This window comes from Papilio machaon, chromosome 10 (assembly GCF_912999745.1).
Source record: "Papilio machaon chromosome 10, ilPapMach1.1, whole genome shotgun sequence".
Lineage (NCBI taxonomy): Eukaryota > Metazoa > Arthropoda > Insecta > Lepidoptera > Papilionidae > Papilio > Papilio machaon.
The window spans coordinates 6,791,023-6,813,562 of record NC_059995.1 but is presented as its reverse complement, the minus strand read 5'-3'; the positions used below and the strand labels follow the sequence as shown (position 1 = coordinate 6,813,562).

At 33.3% G+C, this 22,540-nt stretch overlaps 1 protein-coding gene across 1 annotated transcript; it reads right to left on the bottom strand.

Moving 5' to 3' along the window:
- Positions 1–1,164: 1,164 nt before the first annotated feature.
- On the bottom strand, positions 1,165–10,331 carry LOC106718013 (tudor domain-containing 6-like). The gene is made up of 16 exons (XM_045679680.1): positions 10,175–10,331; positions 9,978–10,098; positions 9,433–9,562; positions 8,890–9,210; positions 8,228–8,366; positions 7,871–8,012; positions 7,349–7,486; positions 6,424–6,524; positions 6,193–6,284; positions 5,729–5,847; positions 5,141–5,252; positions 3,886–4,032; positions 3,176–3,279; positions 2,509–2,613; positions 2,120–2,328; positions 1,165–1,774 (listed from the first exon to the last, which is right to left on the bottom strand). Coding segments are annotated over exons 1-16 (2,133 nt in total). The 5' UTR covers positions 10,177–10,331; the 3' UTR covers positions 1,165–1,623.
- Between the last annotated feature and the right edge of the window lie 12,209 nt (positions 10,332–22,540).

Here is a 22,540-nt window from a genome sequence, read left to right as displayed (position 1 = left end):
AGTTTTCGTAGTGTAGATTTTACTGTAGGTATTGACTGCGTTGAAATTTTTATTGATATTGTCTCTGTTTTTCTCGGAGAATTAAAGGGATTAAAATATGCGTCAAAACAAGTGTCACAGCAGTCAAAACCAACAGTTTATTTACTTATAATTGTGGATAGTTTAATTAACATGTTAATATTAAGAGTTAGTAACAAAATTGTATTACAATTTGAATCTCCATGGAGTCTGATAAATTATTGTATTTATTGTTTCTTGTAAATGAAGATAATTGGGAATATTTATTAAATCACTTATAAAAAAAATTGAATGCTTTTCCTTCCTTATCATAAAGTTTATGGTGAAATAGTCGAGTGAATTTTGTTCGTGTTGACAAAAACCATTGTTTTCCCTTTGTATAAGAATAACTGAAGAGAATTTTGCTTATTCACAATAATATGCAGTTGACAAAAACTTCCGAATTTTAAAAGTAAACGTTATTTGAAATGAAATGTTTTTTCGTTTTGTAAAAAATGTATATTTTACAATTTCAAATAAAAAATACAAAACGGAAATATTTTTTAAATCTCGATTTTATTAACATTATTTCTGAACGTTTAATCACATACTTATAATTTTTGTGCACAATTAATAAAGTAAAAAAAAAACAAATTTATTTAAAAAAATGCTTCCCTTATTTTGGAATTACTTGGTATTTTTAATGTCAAATCAACTCTAACTAAAAAAATCAGTTCTTTCACATTATCAACCTATTTCATTGGTAAAAAAGACTAACTAAACTAAAAAAATTATAATCTTGACAAATCAATTTAACAGCTTGTCTGCATCAAACAAAAATAAAAACACAACAAAAGAAAAATAAGGTCACAATAATTACTTTCTACTTATTTCAAAAATTTATAAAAGTTGTTAAATAGCACAGTCGATACAGAATATAAAATTTGACAGCTGTCAAAAGACTAGTGATGTGACATAACAAACCAAATTATTCGATTTTTTTTAGTGTCATTCTACTTTCTTAATATTTATTATAAACATGGATAAATAACATTGTCTGCTAAAACACTAAATTAAAACTAGTAGACTTATTTATAACGTGAAACGTTATTCTAAATATCACTTAATTTAATAACAAGAACAACAGGAACAATTATTTATGATTGAATTTAAATTAATATATAATGCACTGTCAATGAGGTAATGTTGTAATAAAAAGTACGCACAAAAAACAATCACGTTTCATAGATTTGTCGTTCGTTCTTAGATGAACGTAGGTGGCTCAGGGATTAAGCATTTGACTTGCAATCTGCAGGTCCTGGGTTCGAATCTATTAAACAATACATACTTTCGAATAAATGCTGTCTTATCTATGTATAACAAATATAAACAATTTAGAGTTACAAGTGATTATTATCTTGTCTATGATTGAATTACAGATAATGTTATTAAAGGTATCGTCTGCTATGATATTTGTACACATTGTTTCTGTATTTTCAAAAATAATTAGAGCGATGACAACATGTGTCACTGAATATGTGTCTCACTAATGTTATCTTGTCTATGGTTGTATTACAGATAATTTAAGGGCCTCTAGTGTCATCTTGTCTATACTATGTTGTACGTTTACGGCACTACGACGCGCTGCTTTGCGGCGCTGTCGTCGCAAATGGCGTACTCTGTGACTTCAATCAGTTTGCTCTCAGCGAGCCGCTCCGCGATGCTGTCGCCCTCACTGTCGAACAGCTCTAGAGCCATGCCGTCGTAATCCCGGGAACTGGATAAAAAAAAAACTAGATATTACAAAATTGTTTCAAGCATTTCGGGTATTCATCTATATATCTATATATATAAAAGAAAGTCGTGTTAGTTACACTATTTATAACTCAAAATCGGTCGAACTGATTTAGATGAAAATTGATGGATTTTTTTATTCCGCACAGACGGAGTCGCGGGTAAAAGCTAGTTAGTTATATTTATCCTGTTACATTTGCTTCTGATAAAGCTCAAACACTGTCTTTGGTTAGAATTCACATGGTTCTATTCGTTAAGTAATTCTTTAACCAGTTCGCAAAACATTTATAGAGATTAATATTAATTTATAAGATTTTTTTTATCTTACATGACGCGTGCTGAGATTGTCTTATCTGCGATGAGTGCGCTGAGTAGTGCGCGCGCGTCCGCCCAGTCGCGGCTGAGCTGAGTGCGAGCGCGCACGCCGGCCAGCGAGCACGGCACAGCCTGCGCCGGCAGCGCCCAGTGCCGAGGTGCCAGCTGCCGCACACCATCTTCCAGCACCCACGCCGTGTTACCGTAGTCGATGTACACCACCTGACACACAAAAAAACAAAAAAAAAAACAAAATTAACTATAACAGTCATATTATGGTGGGTATAATTGAAACTAAATTACAATAACTCAGTACCACCCCCTGTCAATGTATCAATTTTCTTCTTTTAACATAAAATTTCCTTAATTTTAAATGACAAAATAAACTAAACAGGAACATACTTCAATGTTTTGGTCCACCCTGGTGGAGGAGACGACGCGGGCGCGGTACCACTTCTCATCAGCCGGGTACAGCGCAGCTACCAGCTCTCCCAGAGCCGGCGCCATCTGCACACAATACACTACCACATTTGACAATACTATATCAAACTTTCTGACAAATTATACATGTCAAATAATTTACTTTATAGCTTTACTAGTTGTCGCCGACGATTCCGTCCGCGCGCAGTTAAAAAAAACTTAATAGCGGTATGAAAAATAGATGTTGGCCGATTCTCAGACCTACTGAATATGCTCACAAAATTTCATGAGAATCGGTCAAGCCGTTTCGGAGGAGTACGGGAACGAAAACTGTGACACGAGAATTTTATATATAAGATAAATGGATTGTGTGAAAGATGATATAATCAAGAAGGGAATGACAATGGAGATGATGGCAGACAGATTGATTTGGAGGACTGAAACCTGGTGAACCGACCCTACATAAGTGGGACAAGGTCACGGAGATGATGAGCTTTGTTTGACGCTTTTGAATGATTTTGTCAAATTTAACTGATATTTTAATGAAAAATTATTAACTTACAGAAAGAGATATCACAGTTAAATATTTTAGGGTTCTTATTTTATAAATGTTGACTAGATATGGTGAATAGACAGCAGCATACGTTACCTTGAGAGGTTTGTAGGCCATGCGGGAGGCGGGACTGTTCATATCTCGCACGAGAGCCTCCAGCGAGCTCGGAGGCAGCACCACGCCGAAACTAGACGTCTCCACTAACAGAAACATTTTTTTATTCTTCCTACAAATTTCTTGAGACAAACTTGAAAATTGGAACTAAATTATATTAGCACATAAACGCCCCCTAGACAATGTTTGTAGGTTAGGCTATGAGCCATCTACGTCAGGCTATTTAAAGCCTCAGTGGGGCGTTGCGGTTGCAAACTAATGTGATCCCGTGGCGCGCCACAGGCCTTAAGAGAACAGAGGGGTTTAGTGGGTATTTGGGGAGAGAATCTCACATAACTACCTTATCTACCCCGAGACACGGAGTATACATAAAGCATTCCCCTCTGGAAATAAAGACACCTCCAGCTCCGGGAAGATGTCGCCACTTAGGGACTACAGTCACAAAAAAATAGTTTCCTTGCAAGTCTTTAATCTTATTTTCCATGTCTGAACTTTCTGACAGAACTTATTGCAATGACAGCGCCACTTATACTTGATCAGATAACTTTGTCGGACTGTACAAACATTTTTTTATATTACATGGCGGCAAACAAGCAAACAGAAATACCATAGACATCTGATATTGCGGATAAGTTGTCTATTTTTAATCGAAAAGGCACACAGAAAGGATGACACATATGTTTGTTCTGTACCTTTGTGTGATTCCTGCGGTATCTGGACGTAGAAACGGTCGTAGTGTACGACATGACACACGTAGACCTGCAGCCAGGCACCAGGTGCTGGTAGCGGCAGCGGCAAGCACTTGCCAGCTACAGCCACACGGTCCAGTGTCCATCCCTCTGTCACAAATATTATATACTCCGTTATTTATCTGTATAGATCTGAATCTCCATGTCATACTTAAAAAAATATATCTAGTTGAAATTTGTGTTTTTCTAATGATTTTAACAGACCGCAGTCATTATTGTAAGCATTTTTTTTTGAGCAATTTAAATCTGGTAGTTATGAAATTCAGTCTTTTTTCAACATTTTTATTGTTTACTTATATAAAAACAAATATTGAAAATGGCTTTTACCCGCGACTTCGTCCACGTGGAATAATAAAATGCACACAAGATAAAAAAGTTCCTATGTCCGTCTCCTAGTTCTAAGCTACCTCCCCATCAATTTTCAGCTAAATCAGTTCGACCGATCTTGAGTTATAAATAGTGTAACTAACACGACTTTCTTTTATATATATAGATTTATAAACACCTCTATTTCAAGTCTATACTAGGGCAAACCAAAAATTTTGCGGGTTTTTAAGATGGTCAACAACCCCAGTCTAAACATAGTTAATAAGCAACTCGCTACACACACACACGCAATAAATAATATTTTTTTTATTTACTGAGATTTTTAAACGCACACATTTATATACAACAAACTCAATGACATGTGTACACAAATATACGAACGTACATGCACGCACAAGCTCGTACGTGTACGCAAATTTGCGTATGTGTATTGTGCGTATTTTACATATATGATGTAAAATAGCGGCCAAATACAAAGAGAAATATATATATAAGTAGATTTACCCGGGACACAAATACTTGGATAGGGTTCAAAGGAAATAATATTTGTAGTTATACAAAGGAGTATTTTAGCTGTGAATGTCTTTTAATCTATACATCTTACTAAAATTATAAATGCGAAAGTTTAGATGGACGGATGTTTGTTTGTTTGAAGGTATCTCCGGAACGGCTCAACGGAGCTTAATGAAATTTGGCACAGATATAAAACATAGTCTGGCAGAACATATAGACTACTTGTTAAGTTATTTTTTTTATTACGCGCAGACGAAGTCGCGGGCCACAGCTAGTCTTTACTAAACATTTTAGTCTTACCTGTAGTTTATATTTTTATATAATTTTAAGTATTTTAAAAGTTGTTTTTTTTTCATACCAGGATGTTTGAGAATGTGTTTTTTTGTGCATCGCGCCCCTTTGAAGCAAGTCTTCTCCGGTCCGCCCTTATAATGCTTGCAGATGTCTATCTCATCTCGATTGTGATAGCCCTGGAAGATAACTAGTTATTAATTTAAAAATAAATAAGTTTGACTGCATTTTTATCATACTCAGGAGAAAAATTGATATCGAATGATATTTCACTCTTTAAAATCGATTAAACATCTCTCTTTTAAAATCGATACGTGATTTGGCTGCATTTCTCAATGGAATTGACATACATACATACATGACATCTAATATATAAAATTCTCGTGTCACAATGTTCGTTCCCGTACTCCTCCGAAACGGCTTGACCGATTCTCATGAAATTTTGTGAGCATATTCAGTAGGTCTGAGAATCGGCCAAAATCTATTTTTCATAACCCCCCACCCCCCATTTTTTAACTGCGCGCGGACGGAGTCGCGGGCGACAGCTAGTATTTACATAAAAGACACTTTTGTTGGTTCAAAAAAATTCTACTGTATCTTTGGTTCACTAGAAAAAAATTATCAAAGTAATTTGGGTAGTATAAAAAAGTAATACCGTGACTGCTTCAAGCGGGTCTTCAAATTCAGGGCAGTCATTGATGTCACACTCCGGGTCCACCAGCTCCGGAGGACCTTTCTCAATCTTCACTTCCGACGGTGACTTCTCATCAACTACTGTTGAAGGAAATTGTCAGAAGAATATAGTAAATGAATTAAGCTTATATAATGTTTTTTTGTAAATTAAAACGGTCGCATCTTTCAACTTAATTTGCAAAAAATGAACTAGAAAACTAAAAAAATTGATATTAGAAAAATATTTGCATAAAAATTATTTGAGAGCTTAAATATGGTTTGTCGCCATTTAATTAAGAGCTAACTAAACTAAAATTGCTTATCAACAAAAATGATAAAAAATACCGCATTGTTTAAATATTCGTATTTTTAACTTAATCAACTCCAAAAAAAAAAAAAAATCTTAACATATTTTACTTCTTTCATGAAAAAAATAATATTAATTACTTTCATAAGCCAATCCTTGATCAATTAACAGATGACTGAGATAAGTCCCCGAAGGCAACATCCTCACAAACACCCCCAGTGCTTCCGATGAACTGGAATCAAATTATATTACTTTGAGTTTCCACTATCCAAAGACATGAATTACAACATATATCTATTATTATCATAGTCATAGAGAATGAGAGAGATAACAAGAGTTTTAACAGCAATATTTAAAAAGTAAATACTTACTTATCATCAACAATAATGGTGCAATGTTTATTAACAAACTGCCTGAGAACATTTTCCAACTTATCTACATAGTCGTTTTCATTACAAACCAAGAATTCAATCTAAAAAAAAAGAAAATGCATATTTAACAGTGGTAGATCCCGCAACAACAATATTTGTTGGGTGCACGAATTGGCCTCTCCCGGTGCAACACCACGACCACACAGAAGACAGACGTGAAATGGAAACAATCCCGCGTACAGTCTGATGAGTGAGGTACCGGATGCCTAATTTTAGTCCTCTTTTCTTTCCCACCCTTTTCTTATCAGGAAAGGATGGGAAGGGGAAGTGGATTTGGCGGAGAAGGGGACGCATAGGAAGGAGAAATGTCCTCTTTCTGTGCGTCCCCTTCTCCGTTGATTAAAAGTAGGCAACGCATCTGCATTTGCGGATGTCTATGGGCAACGGTCGCCTCGCTATTGCGGCGAATCCAGGTGGCCGTTTGTTCGTTTGCACCTTATGATATAAAAAAAAAATTTCGCGACCATCGACTATATATTCTCCCTTTATCATCTTGGGAAGAAGGGGTGGCTGAAAACCAGCGCGGCACTGTATCCTGACCGGTGTTGGTGAAGCTGAGCCACCCCATTTTGCCATTACTAAACATTGTAAATTATTGTGTTTTAAAATTTTGTTAATTTCTATGGTAATAAGAAGTTTATTATTATTATTTATTCTTACTAATATTTATATTACAAACAACATTATAAGTACTACAAATTGTCTTAATATTACTAATTCTACGAGCAAGGCATATTCAATGTCCGCTGCAGACTGCCTAATAAATAAAATTCAATGAAATGTTAACATCATACTTCCCTAACCAACCATTTAATTAATTTCGGAATTGGGATGATCATAGTGAATAGAGGACTTTCCTACTTACCCCAGCTAGATAGCAGCACCGTGCAAATGGTGGGTATTTGCAGAAATTCTGCGGCAACGGCTGCACATTCACCAAAGAGGTCACGAGCACTTCCCCAGTGTCTACTAAAAATACTTCCACGTAATTTGCGTTTGATTCCTGATATTAAAAAAAAAACAAAATTAAGAAGAAAATTGACTCAAGGGTCATATCTATTAAATAACCTATACGAGATGTAACTCTTTTCGTTAGGTGGAAAAAAATAATCGAACATCATTCTCTATGACTTAATTCAGAATCACTTGATAGTGAGCCAAGCATTCCAATAGTCATAATAAATCTACTCAGAGAGGCCACTGATCAGTGACAGATTCAGTGCGGACTTGTAGAATAGACTTGTGCTGGATTGTAAGATTAAGAAGGAATTTACATCCCTAACTTTCAATCACTTAGGCTTCATAGTTATAATCTGGCAAATTGTAATCTTTAAGAGTTTAATTAAATACTTGATGCTCATATTCTTAATAGTTATTTAAAACTTACCTCATTAAGTCTAATGAAGAGTCCTCGGAAAAACTTGTCTCTCTTATGATCATAGCAAGCGCAATATGTTAGTGATTTCACTTCATTAGGCGTTAGCTCTATGAAGTTTGTCTTGTAATATTCACTCATTTCAAGTAGTAAGCTGAAATTAAGTAAAAATTACATTAGCAATTTAAACTTTTAAATAAAATAAACATTAAAAACAAAACACGGCCATTAAAAAAATAGTCACAAGATTTTTGTCAGACTATATTTGTCTTGTGTTATTTTCTGTACCAAAATAGGTTTTATATATTTTGTGACAAAACAAATACACTAGACCAGATTAGTTTGTAAGACAATAATGTGTTTATTTACTTATAGAGTTCATTATAATTTTCTGTAGTAACCCAGAAAGAGACACCGTCAACACTCAATATTTTTGCAGAATACTCCTGGTCTGTTGACAGTATAGTCTGTGCGGGCAAGTTGAAACACTTTATTGGTGAAGATTCATCTGAAACCAAATTTCATGCATTTGTATTTCATGCAAAATATTGCATAATTTTTATAAAAAGAATTACATCAACAGTATTTCTAATAGGTACAAAGAGATTACTTTGTATAATACAAAATAAAGTGTCAAGTTACAAAATGGCTAATAAATTAGACCAAAAAATTTTTTTTTTAAATGCAAACATTTTATTATTAGCAAATAAATTTGTTTATCTGTGGAATACATTTTTAAATTATATATTCAGATTGTTTCTCACAGATTGTAAGATATTGATGCCTCCTACGAATAAGGGCTAATGTGCAAATTAATGTGGGAAATGATGCCACATAGGCCCTTTTACTTTAGCAAAAAAAAAACAGCTGTAAATGTGTGTTTGTGTTTAGTGCATGTTGTAAACTAAACTAAGAGGTAGCTTTTAACATAAAAAAGTAAAAATCATCAATTTGTACTTTAGACGTTATACATAAGACCTATCAATATAATGAAAATAAAACAATGCTAAATAGTTAAAAAAAAAACTCACCATCAGCAGTATTTTTTGATTTTTCTAAAAGTTCACATTGTACCTCCTTTTCCGTAGTTTCTTTCTTAATATTTATACTTCCAGAGGAACTGGAAGGGCTTGGACTTGAGAATGCAATAAGAACTTGATCTTGTGATGACAGTTTTTTACGTAGCGGCTTCTCAGATGGGCACTGATTGGGACATGCATTAGATGTTGAAGGTGTGGGCTCCGTCAACACATCAATAAGATTATAGGGAGTACAAATTCTGGATGATCTTGCCGGTAACGCAGTAATGGATGTATCATGAACAGGAGTTAGCTCTATACTAGTATTTGACCCTGAAAAATAAATAAATTAAATTTTTCTAACAAGTAAAAGAATTCAAACATGAACATAAAAATTTCAATACTAAAAATCTATTGAGTCTCCATTGCTATGAGGAAATGATAGGTAAAAATAACAATCATACATTCTGTGCTTTAGATTTCTATATTCGAATAACTTTACACAATCTAATCTTTATATAATTTCATTGGTTTTCAAAATAACAATTGCCTTACCCAATTTACTGAGAGCTAAGTTGAAATCTGTAATTAAATATGTGAATTCATCAAGGTTCTTCATGCAGTTTAAGAATCTTTCTTTCAAATCTGCTGGGTCACAGTTTAAGTGATGGACAAAGTTCTGTGCCTAAAAAATGGAAAACAGTTATCTTTAGCAGCATATTACAAGCATCTGAAACTGATGAGCAAACATGTATATATGTATGAATGTATGGATGTGGCAGATGTGTGCTAAGTCTGCGCCAAATGGAAATTCGTAATCTCTGCCTATTCTTCTGGATTGCAAGCATGTGTTGTTATTTGTAATTCTTCCTTTGTAATGACTACAATTATTATAGAAAACTCAAAAATATTAATTGTTGTGACAGCTACTAAGTTTAGTTTCTTACCTTTAAAGTTTATATTAAAAACAGTAAAGGAAAATGGTATTGACTATAATCATTAATGTTTTGAAAATGCACATTTAGCCTGCTTGTCGGAGTTTGCAGACATTTAAGTAGTTTTAAGGTAAAATAATAGAAGGTAGATACAATAACAAATACCTGTGTTTTCAGTTTATTTATATCATTGATCGCATGATCACATTTCTCCGAAAACACCTTAATCCTGGCTTCCATTTCATTTCGACGATGTAATGCTATAGTAGCTAAATCTACGAAACTCCTAAAAATGAAAAAAACATGACTTTCGTTACCATAAAAAGTCAATTTAAAATATAGTCAAGAAAATAAAGTGTTACATTTTGAGATTTTTCAACGATATTCACAATTTTATTAGAATTTAAGTATGGACTTTTAGCAAACATAAACATAGACTTAAATTTTGAACGAAAATTGAAAATGCGACGCTTAGCACCAAAAAATTAAACACAACACTTCACTTCATCGACTATACGAATTTGACCATCAACATCAACCATAACCATAAATATATTAAATTTATGACTGTCATTAATTTGCTGTTTGGTTGACAGCGACCACCGGATAAAGAGTATATAACTCCATAAACGAACGCTTGTCGATGATTAATTGGACGATGTGAAGTCCAATTAAATGCGAAAAAATCTATTAGTTCTAATAGTACTAATTAAAGGTATGTACTTTACAAAAATATTAAAGTAGTTGCACTTCAAGTGCCTTTCTTACTTTTTTATCGAAAGATTAAGCTTCTCAACGCTAGATGGCACTCATTTCTAACGAAAAAAAAAAGGAATTTCTTAACTTTGTTTTAATGCAGTTTAATGTAATTTTATCGTTGTTTCAACTTCATTCACTGGTGCTTTTATTGATTTTTACGCACATAATATTATGTGACATTTATATATTACCATTGATTTTATACAGCACTTATCGCTTAGTGTAAGGTCAAAGTACTTGTTTTCATACTCCTGTTTAATCCAAATGTGTGATAATGTGGTGACTTAGAAAGTCTTTATCGCATAAGCAGTCACTCACTACAATAAGATAATTTTAAGGAACTGAGCCTGCACTATTAAAAAATTACAATACATAGTCAAACCTGAATAAGCGAGAGTCCAAGGGACCGTGACATCTTTGTAATTCAAGCGAGAACGCTTATGGAGGTCGTATGTAAGGGGACAGTATAGTAACTCTCGCTTATAGAACTTTTCCCTTAATTCTTCTCGCTTATCTAGGTTCGATTATAGTTGAACTGTTCCCCGTGTAATCACAACCATTAGGTATATAGTTGCGAATTACGCGCGATGTTTCAATTAAAAAGGTCGGCAAACTTAACGAGAGCCGCATAATAAATTCAGGATAACCCACACCGCTCCCTACTAATTGGATTCTGAGGGCAGAGCAACCAATTAGTGTGAAAGGGATAGATTATCGACAGCTCGTTGCCATGGAAACGGCAGCTACGTATGTAGTAGCCCTATGGAGATGAAAACAAGGATTTGCAAGCCATATACTTATTACTTAGTACATATTCAACATTATACACATAATGATAGCTCGAGTATATTCGAAGTACGTATGCACGTATGACGAAATATAGAAAATTACTTTTAATTATAATTGTATTCGTTTCTTTCCAGAATTACTGCAAGTAACTGTAAGTGTTACCTAGTCATATTTTTAACTAAATTTTAAATTACTTTGCATCTGATAACGTTTCATTTGTCATAAATTCTGATTCCATTTCAAATTGGATAATATGTACAGATGGCTTCATCTTTTGCAATCTATAATGATAAATACAAATATACATTTTATTGTAGGATATTATCGAATGTATTTGGCGTCGCGAGTTTCGCGCCTTCTGGCGGCCATGTTGGGCGCTAGTGGCGCCGCGCTGCGCCGCGAGCCGTCATTAGGGCCGTGCGAATCGCGCCAGGCGGGGCGTATAACATAATTTGAAGCAATACCTCGGGACAGATAGTTACCCTGATCGATGTTAATAGCTTTTATTGATATAGCTTAGGTGTTATAGTTTACTATCGCGCAATCCGGCGGTAGTTAGCCGCTGTAAATTACGTTAATGTCGGCCGTTTGACTCTGGCGCGGGGCCATCAAATTGTCGGTTGTTATGCCTTTTGAGTTATTTGATAATTCATAGGCATACGAGAGAGCTCATGCGGTAATAGATGTGTAAATCCTGCATGAAAACCGTGACTACATTTAATTGTGAAGGGAAACAGGTCCTTGTATGTTGTTCTATTCTAATTATGTGTAGTCTGTAAGCTTAAAATTTGCAAAGAACTAATTAAAAAAGATAATTAAAAACACTTAGATAATATTTAAATTATTCAGCTTAGCCATAAATTGTTGTTGTTTGCAAGGCATCAATCTTGGCGGAAATTATTGAAGGATGCATCGGTTCTCGGACTTTAACCTTATTGTGTATACTTGGGTTGATACAAGCTATAAAATTAAATAATTTAAGGAATGTTGGTTAATTCGAAAATATACCAAAATATCACGTCATAATTTACTGCTTGTTAATAAGTTGTTATAACGGCATAAGTGTTTAAAGAACGAACATAACAATTCCAAATTCAAATGTAATGAAGCAATTCAAATATAGCGGGAAAACGCGTTCCGTTGTACGCTATTTAATATTTAGATAATTAAAGCGGTCTGTGTGTAACTCGAGGGCTAATTTCGAAGCTAATTACGATTACAACTCGGCTCTGAATCGTAAGCGTTGGTAATACGGAGGCGTCAATTCGACCCTGCGGTGCCGCGTTTAGTATCAACTACTATTGAACGAGTAATCACTGAGAACAGGACAGTAATCGTGAGTACGATTGCCTAAGCATTCATACAAAAACATACTGTTATAAGTTTTAGATGTATGAAAGGGGTAAATATAGATCCTGCTTACAACGTGTATAATTAGCAATATTGCTAGTAGAATCTTCAAAATGTATAGGAAAAAATACGCTATAATAACTGACAATTCCATATACATATCTATCTGGTTGAAATGATTATGTGATGATGATTGTGAAAAGTTATATACAAGTAAATAACAATAGTTGTAAGTCAGAAAGTTTCCTCCTGAGTAGAAAGTTATTAAGGACTAAGCATTCAAGTTACTGGATTTTCTAAATTCGTGTAAAGGCAGCACGGGCGGCGCGGACTCTATAATTATAACAAACATTGAGCCGTCTCTCGCAGGCTGTAATTAAAACATAGTTAGGAGCAACGAGCGCACGCCTCCGCGGAACAGATTAATGCCTTAATAGAAATGTAACACGTGATTACAAGCGAGGAGAATTATCAGAAAATATATGATTGATGACGTCATTTGTATGGGAATGTCCCGGTGCCTTTCTAAATTATATTTTAGAACACTTTAAGAACATGTCAGCGTAATTAGATACATATATGGCGTCTTTGCTATATAAAAACCTTCCAAATTTGAACGTAATCCATGATCAGGAAAAGGCAAAACTGGAAAATGTCTTATTAATTTAACTACTCTTGTCCTAAAAAAGTGGTAAAAGTTTCTTTAGTATCAAGAACAGTCCGTATACTGAGACACCGACAGCCAATGGCATACGATCGCATCACATCAGGTCGTGGGTTTGATTCCCGCCATTTGATTATTGTGAAATATACTACAAGACTAGAGCTTAGTTGGAATAATTATTGGTAAATTTCAAATAATCTCCTAAGATTCTATATTATATTTTATTACTATTTAAATAAAATAAAAGCTCGGCTTTTTTAAGACCGAAAAGAAACCTTTATGAAGAGGTTTCTTTCAGTGATTGAGTAACCACAGGTTCACAATCGACACTCACAATGAAGGTGTAAAAAAGGGTGCTTTCTGGGGGCGGAGCGTGTCTTTATTAACATGTCACTCCGAGAGAGAGGGCGCTATAAACATGTCACATGTAGGAGGGGGAGGCAACACAGAGCTGGCTACCATGCGCGCGAGACTCAAACGCCTATTGTTTTACTTTTGATTTGTTAACTCCTTGTCTATGGTTATTGAAGCAAAGATGAGTTGTTGTTGGATGTTATTATTTAAAGACTTGCTTGTTATTACAATACTTTTTTTTAAGTACAGAAGGGAAAGTCATTAAAGTCAAGTAAAAAATGTTTCATGAGAAGTAATCTTATCTATATATATATATATATATATATATATATATATATATATATCTATATATATAAAAGAAAGTCGTGTTAGTTACACTATTTATAACTCGAGAACGGCTGAATCGATTTGACTGAAAGTTGGTGGGCAGGTAGCTTAGAACCAGGAAACGGACATAGGATAATTTTTACCCCGTTTTCTATTTTTTATTCCGCGCGGACGGAGTCGCGGGTAAAAGCTAGTTTTGTATAATAGCATTAGATTGATATATAACCATTTTATACATGGATGTTAAATGATTTAAAAAGTGTGTAAAGTTAAACTTTCGTTGTTGTAATAGTTTAAATATTCACCATTAAATTTATAACGTAAAATGAAATGTAATTTAAGTTTATATTTTCCTTATATAGTAAGAATTATTCGGGACTTAGGCATGTCAAGGTATCACATTAACTCTGAGTATTTGATTACACGTCAAATATTGATCTATTTCATATTTATGTTGATGTGATCAATAATTTGTTAAGTTCATTGAAGTATTTAACAAGGTTTGGGCGAGTCGACGCGGCGTGGCGATAAATTGTTGGCCATTACCGCTCTGTCACTGTTGTATCACACACTAAATTAATATGAGAACGCGCTCGAGATTGTCATTTGGAAGAATAAGTAGGGTGACCATGATTGTACGAAACCAAGGAACGAAGAATGGAAATATTTGTGATGAAATAAAAAAAAAATCTCAACTACACTTTTGTTTACAGTATTCGTAATCTCTACCTAGCCCTAAAAATAGTTTCAGTGTGATGATGGGTTTAAAATATTTTATTAAACAAAAAACTCAATAATTAAAAAAAATATACTTGAAAACTACTTAAATGTTGACCACAAACAACTCGGTACAACCTTTAACAATCGGATGGTCACATAATTTTATAAACTTTGGCTATAAAAAGTCCACGAAGATGTGCTTTTATGGACTCATTGGTTCAATCGTGAGTGAACGAATGAGTGAGCGGCTGAGAGGTGTTCTCACGCCGAACAACTCACATAAATAGCTCTAATTCAACTTTAATGATTCGTTCGCGTGAATGAAATTGATTCGGCGACCATATTTTGACTCTCTTAGGTTCTATTATAAGATATTATACGACGTTGATTAGACAGCGTGTCTTTTTTATTTCTTTTAATGGTTTAATTTATTTAGATTTTTAAAATGGACCACTTTCAGAAAAAATCGTTAGGAGTACTACAATACGTTCATAATAACATACACCAAAATCACATTTGAACTAGCGTTGTAATATTTGTTTTCTAAAATAAACGGTACGATAAAGTCACTGGTGATAAACAACAGGGAAAGAAGGAGAAAAAATAAACCGTATCAGTAAAATTTAGGAAAGTTCTTTCTTGTAATATATAATAAATAATGTATTAAGGATTTCATCAAGTACTTAGTGGCTAATAAACATGTCCTGTGTACGAGCAATTTATTGATCGAATATCGGTCTGATTGGCTGATTATAAAATATTCACGTATTTTAAATGTGATAAATAAATGAGCGCGGACGTGTGAGACACTTTTTTATTAAATATACGTACATTAAAGTTATTTTTGATCATATACTTAATTTCGCACTCATCGTATATTTAATCGAAATTAACGTTTATATTGAAGCAAAAAGGTGTCATTAACAAGAGATGGCGTTGGAAATGACTCAATCATGACCGGGCAGGTGGCGACGGCGGAGTGTAATTATTGCCGTGCTGTTATGTGATTAAAAACGCATTAGTGTGGCACAACCTTTAAGTAGATAGCTTCTTAAGGAAGCGTGGAGATAGGGAAATTACAAGAAGACGTTCTCTTGTATTGTTGTAGAGCAGCGATTGCAAAACTGGTCGGCAGAAGACCCGGTTAAAAGTTCACAAGCTTAAAGAGAAATGTTTAGGCGTTCACTAAAACTAGTAAAAATTTCGAAGGGGAAAAACTATTTTACATGATAAGTGAAGTGTTAGACGTGCACGTTCAGAATCAAGGAGCTCAAAGACCCTAAACATGATGTATGATGTAGCATCTGTTCACTTAAAGAAAGGAGATATGGAAATATGTATAAAATATAGCAAAAAATTGTAGCTCTGGTTTTTTCAGAGTCAAAACAAATATATAAAAACATATGGTGGCTATAATAACTCAAAAACTGAACACATGTAGAATAGCAACAGAATAGAATAGATTAATAAATATTTCTAGTCAAATCCCAAGGAATATTTGAGTTTCACCTTTTTGTATTTAAATGCTTTGACTTTACCAAAAAAACATTCTAAGATAAAAATCATTTAAAGATAACTTATGAAATTTGATTTAATAGTCATAAATATTTTATTTGTGTGAATACACGCATGACTGGGCTACGTTGTATTAATTTAATAACCTTAAAAGTAAATTTCAAGGTGAACTATAAACAACTAAAATCTATTCTCCTTTTAAAACGACAATAAATTATAACACTGGCCGCGAACGAGCTCATTTCGATCTCTAAAGCCAAAAAAGCTCGAAAAAAACGAAGCGTTCGAAATTTAATTTATTCAAAATTGAAACGTCATGGTTAGGGTCGCCACCTTAAATTCAGGATATGAAGTTTATTAATAAAAATATTTTAAATGTCCATAAATTTATCCATTAAAAGTTTGATTTCTTCTTTATGTTGTCTCTTTTTTCATAACAAAATACTATATAAATTTCATAGGTTTTCCATATTATATTTATTAATTATTATATCAAATACATCTTAATGCTATGTGATCATATTTATTTAACCTTTATTTTTACGTGCCAAGATTTTTTTTAAATGTTTTGAAGTCGTAATAAATACACTTATGAACCTACCCCTATTTTATTTCATCAAAAATAATCGTCTCCTTAAATCGAATGTAAAATTGGTGAAGTAGTAGATAATCTTCTCACAGAACGAATTTTGAAGTATTCTTTTTGATATTAAAAAAAAATGATTGTATTGAAACGTAGTCATCCTAACGAAGAGGCACAAAGGCACACGGCGCACAATAGCCGCCGCACGGCGAGAGTGTTAACACGAAAATTAAATGCTGATATCACAATTAATCAAGGGTCGATATTAATAATTGGCTATTCACTACGTTGCGAGGTGTCAAATTATATAGCTCAATTAACGTTCGTTGAATAGAATGGGCCGGTCCGTGTTTTGCTCTTGTTTATAAATACGCGGTATGAATCGAAACATGCTTTAGCCGTAACGGTATTTAATTTCTTTATTACCTTTTTTGTTGTGTAGAAAGTTTACTATCTTTATATGAAAAAGACGCCATGGACTTTAACAGTAGGTTTCCACACCGCATCTTTACAAAAATATGGTCTTATCTCTCATTTTTCACGAATATTCGTGATAGGCTATCAGGTAGCGAGCGGCCTGCTTTTGTGACGAAAGAACAAAATGAAGCGACTGACATTGGCGACGAAAAAACAAAATGTCGCCGACTTGTGCTTGGATACGAACCTCTATGATGTTGTATGTGCCTAAGTCGCGACTAAAATCGCCTGGTTTCGAAGTTTTATGTAGCCTTGTGTACGACAGGCCTGACAGTTAATTTTATAATCGCCAAAACTAATTGTCAATGATTATAAATTTCTTTACGTTTAAAAAATTAAAAGTATTGTAATTTCATCGATTACTTTTTTATTTTTTTTATCATTTTTTTGTTTTATATAGCGCATGTGTTGCTATAATTAAACAGCGGACTGAGAAAAAGAAGTTATTCGTCTACAAAAAGCATTTTAATAACGGTTAACACATTACTAACGATGTAAGTTTTTATAATCTTCTGAAATGTCTTAAATTAGGTGGAATGGTTTCGAATCTATTTCGCCGTTTGGATAAGGGATGTGCTGGATTAAATATCGATTGTCAATTTAATTTTCACTTTCCAATTGAAGTTTCCTAATGGGATGAAGTTTGAAAGTCAATATGAATAAGACAAAAGTAATTTATTATCTATTTTAAAGTAATAATTTTAACATAGAAAAACATTACAAAAAAATAAAGATAGAATATTACTGAAAACGTTTTTATTCAACTTGGTCTATTTAGCTTATATTCATTTTAAGTGTCTAGATATAACCAAATATTAATTGTAAAATGCACGTGGACGATGTTTTCTAACTTTTGGAATTTCTTTGCAGCTATATAAAAAAATGGAACTTTATCGTTTATCGATAATGTGGTGTGACATCACTACAATTTGTACACTGTGATACAAGTGATAATTTATAGGTTATTTATTTTTGGGATTAGTAAGAAAATTATTTCACGTTGAGGTCCCATTAAGCCCTACCTCGACCGGTGACTGTTCGACAAGTTATTAATTTTATTCCCTTCTTGTCAAACAGCTCAAGCTACCGTTTTTTAGGTATTTGGTAATGGCTCAAGATGGAGTAAAATTTTATGGTTTGGACTAAATATTCATAAAAGTCAAGATTATGCGGGCCCTATTTCATTATATGGAAAAAAGCCCATTTTATTACTTTTCTAACCAGCTAGTGAAATTATGAAATTATTTTTTTTTCTTATTGATAATAAACTGTGGTCTTTAACATGAACGAGTTTTAGAGTTTGAATTAGGTGCATGTTTTTAAACAAGTTTACTTGGCCCAAAATATAACAGAGGACAGATTAAATATATTCACAGTCTTTTTGTTTGTGTGTTTAGCGAATAAACTTGTCATTTACTGAAATACTATATATATTGTGCTTATTTAAGACTAGCTGTCGCCTGCGACTCCGTCCGCGGAATTTAAGAAAAACGTAATAAGTAGCCTGTGTGTTCTTCCAGACTATGTTTTATATCTGTGCCAAATTTCATCAAGTTCCGTTGAGCCGTTACGGTGATACCTTCTAACAAACATCCATCCATCCATCCAAACAGTAGTACTCCAGTACAGTATTATGTGTTCCGTTCGACGTCCGAAGTCCATTATGAGAGAGTACATCGCTTCATTCCTTCCGGTGCGCCCCAACTCTGGACTTCAGACGTCTCAGGAAACATAATACAAATTTTATTAACAGGTAAAATTTCATTATTTAATAATAATGAAATTTTACCTAATGTAAGATAAGTATGTATTTGTATTCTCAATTAATTGGTCTGATTTCAACTACTGGTTCTCATGGCTTAATATAATTAATATTGCTATAAATTCGTATTAAGGGAAATTGATTTAAAATATCACAGTTCGTTTGACATTATTTAAATTTTTCAATTAAATCTCCATGGAATGTTAATAGTTATACAAATGGAATCGTTATGTAAGACGAAGACCGAAAGAAACATAAGTTAATTAATTATTTTTTTTAATGAGGTATTTATTATTTTTCAATTTTTTACGTAATATCAATTTATCTATTACTTTTCAGAACCAAACAGTTAAAGAAACGATTTCAATTAATAATACAAGCTAAAGAAAATTTCAAAATTATTGAAAAATTTATTATTTTACCGTAGAATTCGACTGCGGTGACATTTGTATTAATATAGTGCGACAAAGTTATCTGGTCAGGTCAGTAAGACACTGGTATCGGGATTAGTTATGTCAGAAAATACACAAAACCTTCTTAAACATAAAAAATAGCAAAAAAAAAAACGAGAGTGCTGCAATACGACAAATATCTTGTTAGTTAGCTAGTTATCTACTGTAATTTTGTGTCACTTATGCCCACCGGGTGAGAAGGAAAGAGAAGGAAAGGGGTGATGATGCGTTATTCAAATTACAAGTTCTAAAGTTCCTAGCAATATGAATTAAAAATATCTAATTCCAAATTTAAAATTCATAGTTTTCATAGCAAATTGTTTGGCATTAATTTATCGATATCGATATAACAGGTAATAGTTAATGTTATTAATTATCAAGCACTCGATATTTCGGAGTCGTTATGAATTTTAACGCGCCCCACTAATGAGCTCGAACGTGTCGATATTTCTTCGTTAGATGACAACACTGTTTAGAAAATTAATTAGTATAATGTTATTTCCGCGCGTGATTTACTGCTGATTTACTGCTGATTAAAAAAGGGAATATGTGTTTAAATTTTATATCATTGTGATTAGTTTGTTGATTGACTGAGAATTTTGGTGTCGATTTGTAAGTTTTGAGTTTTCTTTTGTGCATAGTGATACATGTTGGAATTTTCATATAAATAAGGTAAGGAAATAATCCGTCTTAAATCGATTTTTTTTCGAATGGCTGCCTCCTGTATTAAGTGACGTTTGATTACAACCTGATTTTTACGTATGAATTATTGTATGTATTTTATAATAAGTATGTGATTTACAGGTTACGTTACAAGATAAACACTTCCTACTTTGCCATATCTATATATATAAAAGAAAGTCGTGTTAGTTACACCATTTATAACTCAAGAACGGCTGAATCGATTTGACTGAAAATCGTTTTCTATTTTTTATTCGCGGATAAAAGCTAATCTTTTAATATCCAACACGATAATCTCTTTCATCACCTCTACTAAAGTTATCTTTTAACAATACCATAGAAACTCGAATATTAATCGAACAAAACTATTTGTGACACGAATGAAAAAAACATAATAGTAAAGGCGGCAACAAACAAGGCGTCTTAAATCACGGCAAGGTGTGACCCGCCCGTTTGATTATTCCTACAGAATCACTGTCAGATAATATTGATAGTGATATAATAATCGGGTCGGTTCGAACGCCTTGTATTTTTCGTTTGTTTATGTTGTCCGAACTACTCTGTGGTTTGTACCTCGTTTTTTACTTATCGATTTATTGATTCGATTGTTGTAATATAACGGAGATTAAGTAATTCAAGTATTTTTGTTTGTAAGTATAATAAAATAAGTGTAGGTACTTGGCAAAAAAATGTCTGATGTCCCTGACGTAATTGTACCCAGGCTAAGAGCCACAAATTAACTTTTTTATTAAGTATATATTTAGTTAATTTTATTTTGATCTTTACAGCCAGTGTTAGAATTAACATAATTTGAAAACGTAAAATTTAAAAACAATTAACTATATATTAATATCGTAAATGTCACGTATTCGTCCATTAACGTATTTTACGACGCTGCAACTTTTAAGTATGTTAATAAATTTAATACAAGCATTTTGTCCTGATGTTGTACGGGTGAATTTTTATTTTTTATTACTAATGGTCGGTCACTGTGTCGACCTTAATTCATTTAAGTTCGTGCTTTAGTAGTTATTTCTATTGAAAATTGCTTTATGCATTTCTCTATATTAACTTCTAACGTTTATCCTTTCACGAAAATTCCTTAACTTAAAAAAAGAGATACAAGGTTTTCGCTTTACGGATTTATATCTATCTTTTTTAAACAGTAGTGTCCAAAATTAATATTAAACAAATTATTTTCTATTCTATTCAATGGTAAAAAGTTACTATTAGAATTTTAAGATGGAGATGTTTATTTAATCCTTACACACAGACAGAAAAACCTGGATAATTTTATTATATTAAACATAAATTTAAATTGTAATTAAATATATAAAAGTTTATAAAGCGAAAAAGAAAACAAAACCAGTTTTCTACGTTTATGTTTTGTTAGAAAGTGAAAAAATACGACCACCCCCCGCTGGGACTTGTGTAAATTATTATGCGAATTGCTAATTAATATTGGTATAAAAATATTAAGAAACGTTTAAACTTGAATCACGCAGCGAACTTGTTATTTAAAATCGATTATGCAAATTAAAAAACTCATTCTAAATGTGGATTGTTGTCATTGGCTATGTTTTGCCGTTTTCTGTTTACACAATTCATCTCATTAAACTAAAGCACTTCGTAAATCAAGTAATGTTAATCTTCCAAACCTGGAGAGCTTAGTCGCTAAGCTATTTACGCAATACAATATCCTAGAGCCCTAGAGGTTCATACACAGCGCGCGTTGCCGACATTTCTATCCGGCATTGCCGAAGATGGCATTATGGATGGATGGATGGATGATTGCAGAGTTCCTAAACGCCTGTTGGAGAGTAAACCGGATGGACGTAGAGCACGTGGTAGGCCGAAGTTGAGATAGCGAGATGACGTCGAGCGAGATCTTAAAAATATCGGCGTTAAGAGCTGGACGCAAAAAGCACAAAGTAGACCAGTGTGGAGGAATTTACTTGACCAGGCCTAGACCCACCCGCAGCTCAGATGATGATGATTGCCAAAGACAGTTGCAATCTGTTCTTCAAGATCGTAGTCAGAAATGTAACTTCAATTTTCAAGATGGCGGAGCTAATCTATACAGTTGGCATGTCGCTAGGAGGTGATGGTCTAATGCATTAATCCAGTTCAGAAAGTCGCTGGATATGGTGAGCTATGGACTGTATACTGTTGAAGGCATTGGGGAAGACTTATTTTCAGCTGTGAACAAGATGATGATGATAATAAATGGAGAACATGTAATATTAGCTAATGAAATATATAATTATTCTCAAATAGATTTCCTTTGTAACGTTT

Bases quoted from the DNA above. Each gene is read 5' to 3' on its own strand.
- LOC106718013 (XM_045679680.1), bottom strand. The intron at 9,563-9,977 runs GTATTTGTTATT...TCCATTTTTTAG, and splicing joins TAAATAAACTGAAAACACAG to GCACAGAACTTTGTCCATCA. The intron at 2,329-2,508 runs GTATGTTCCTGT...TTTGTGTGTCAG, and splicing joins GGGTGGACCAAAACATTGAA to GTGGTGTACATCGACTACGG.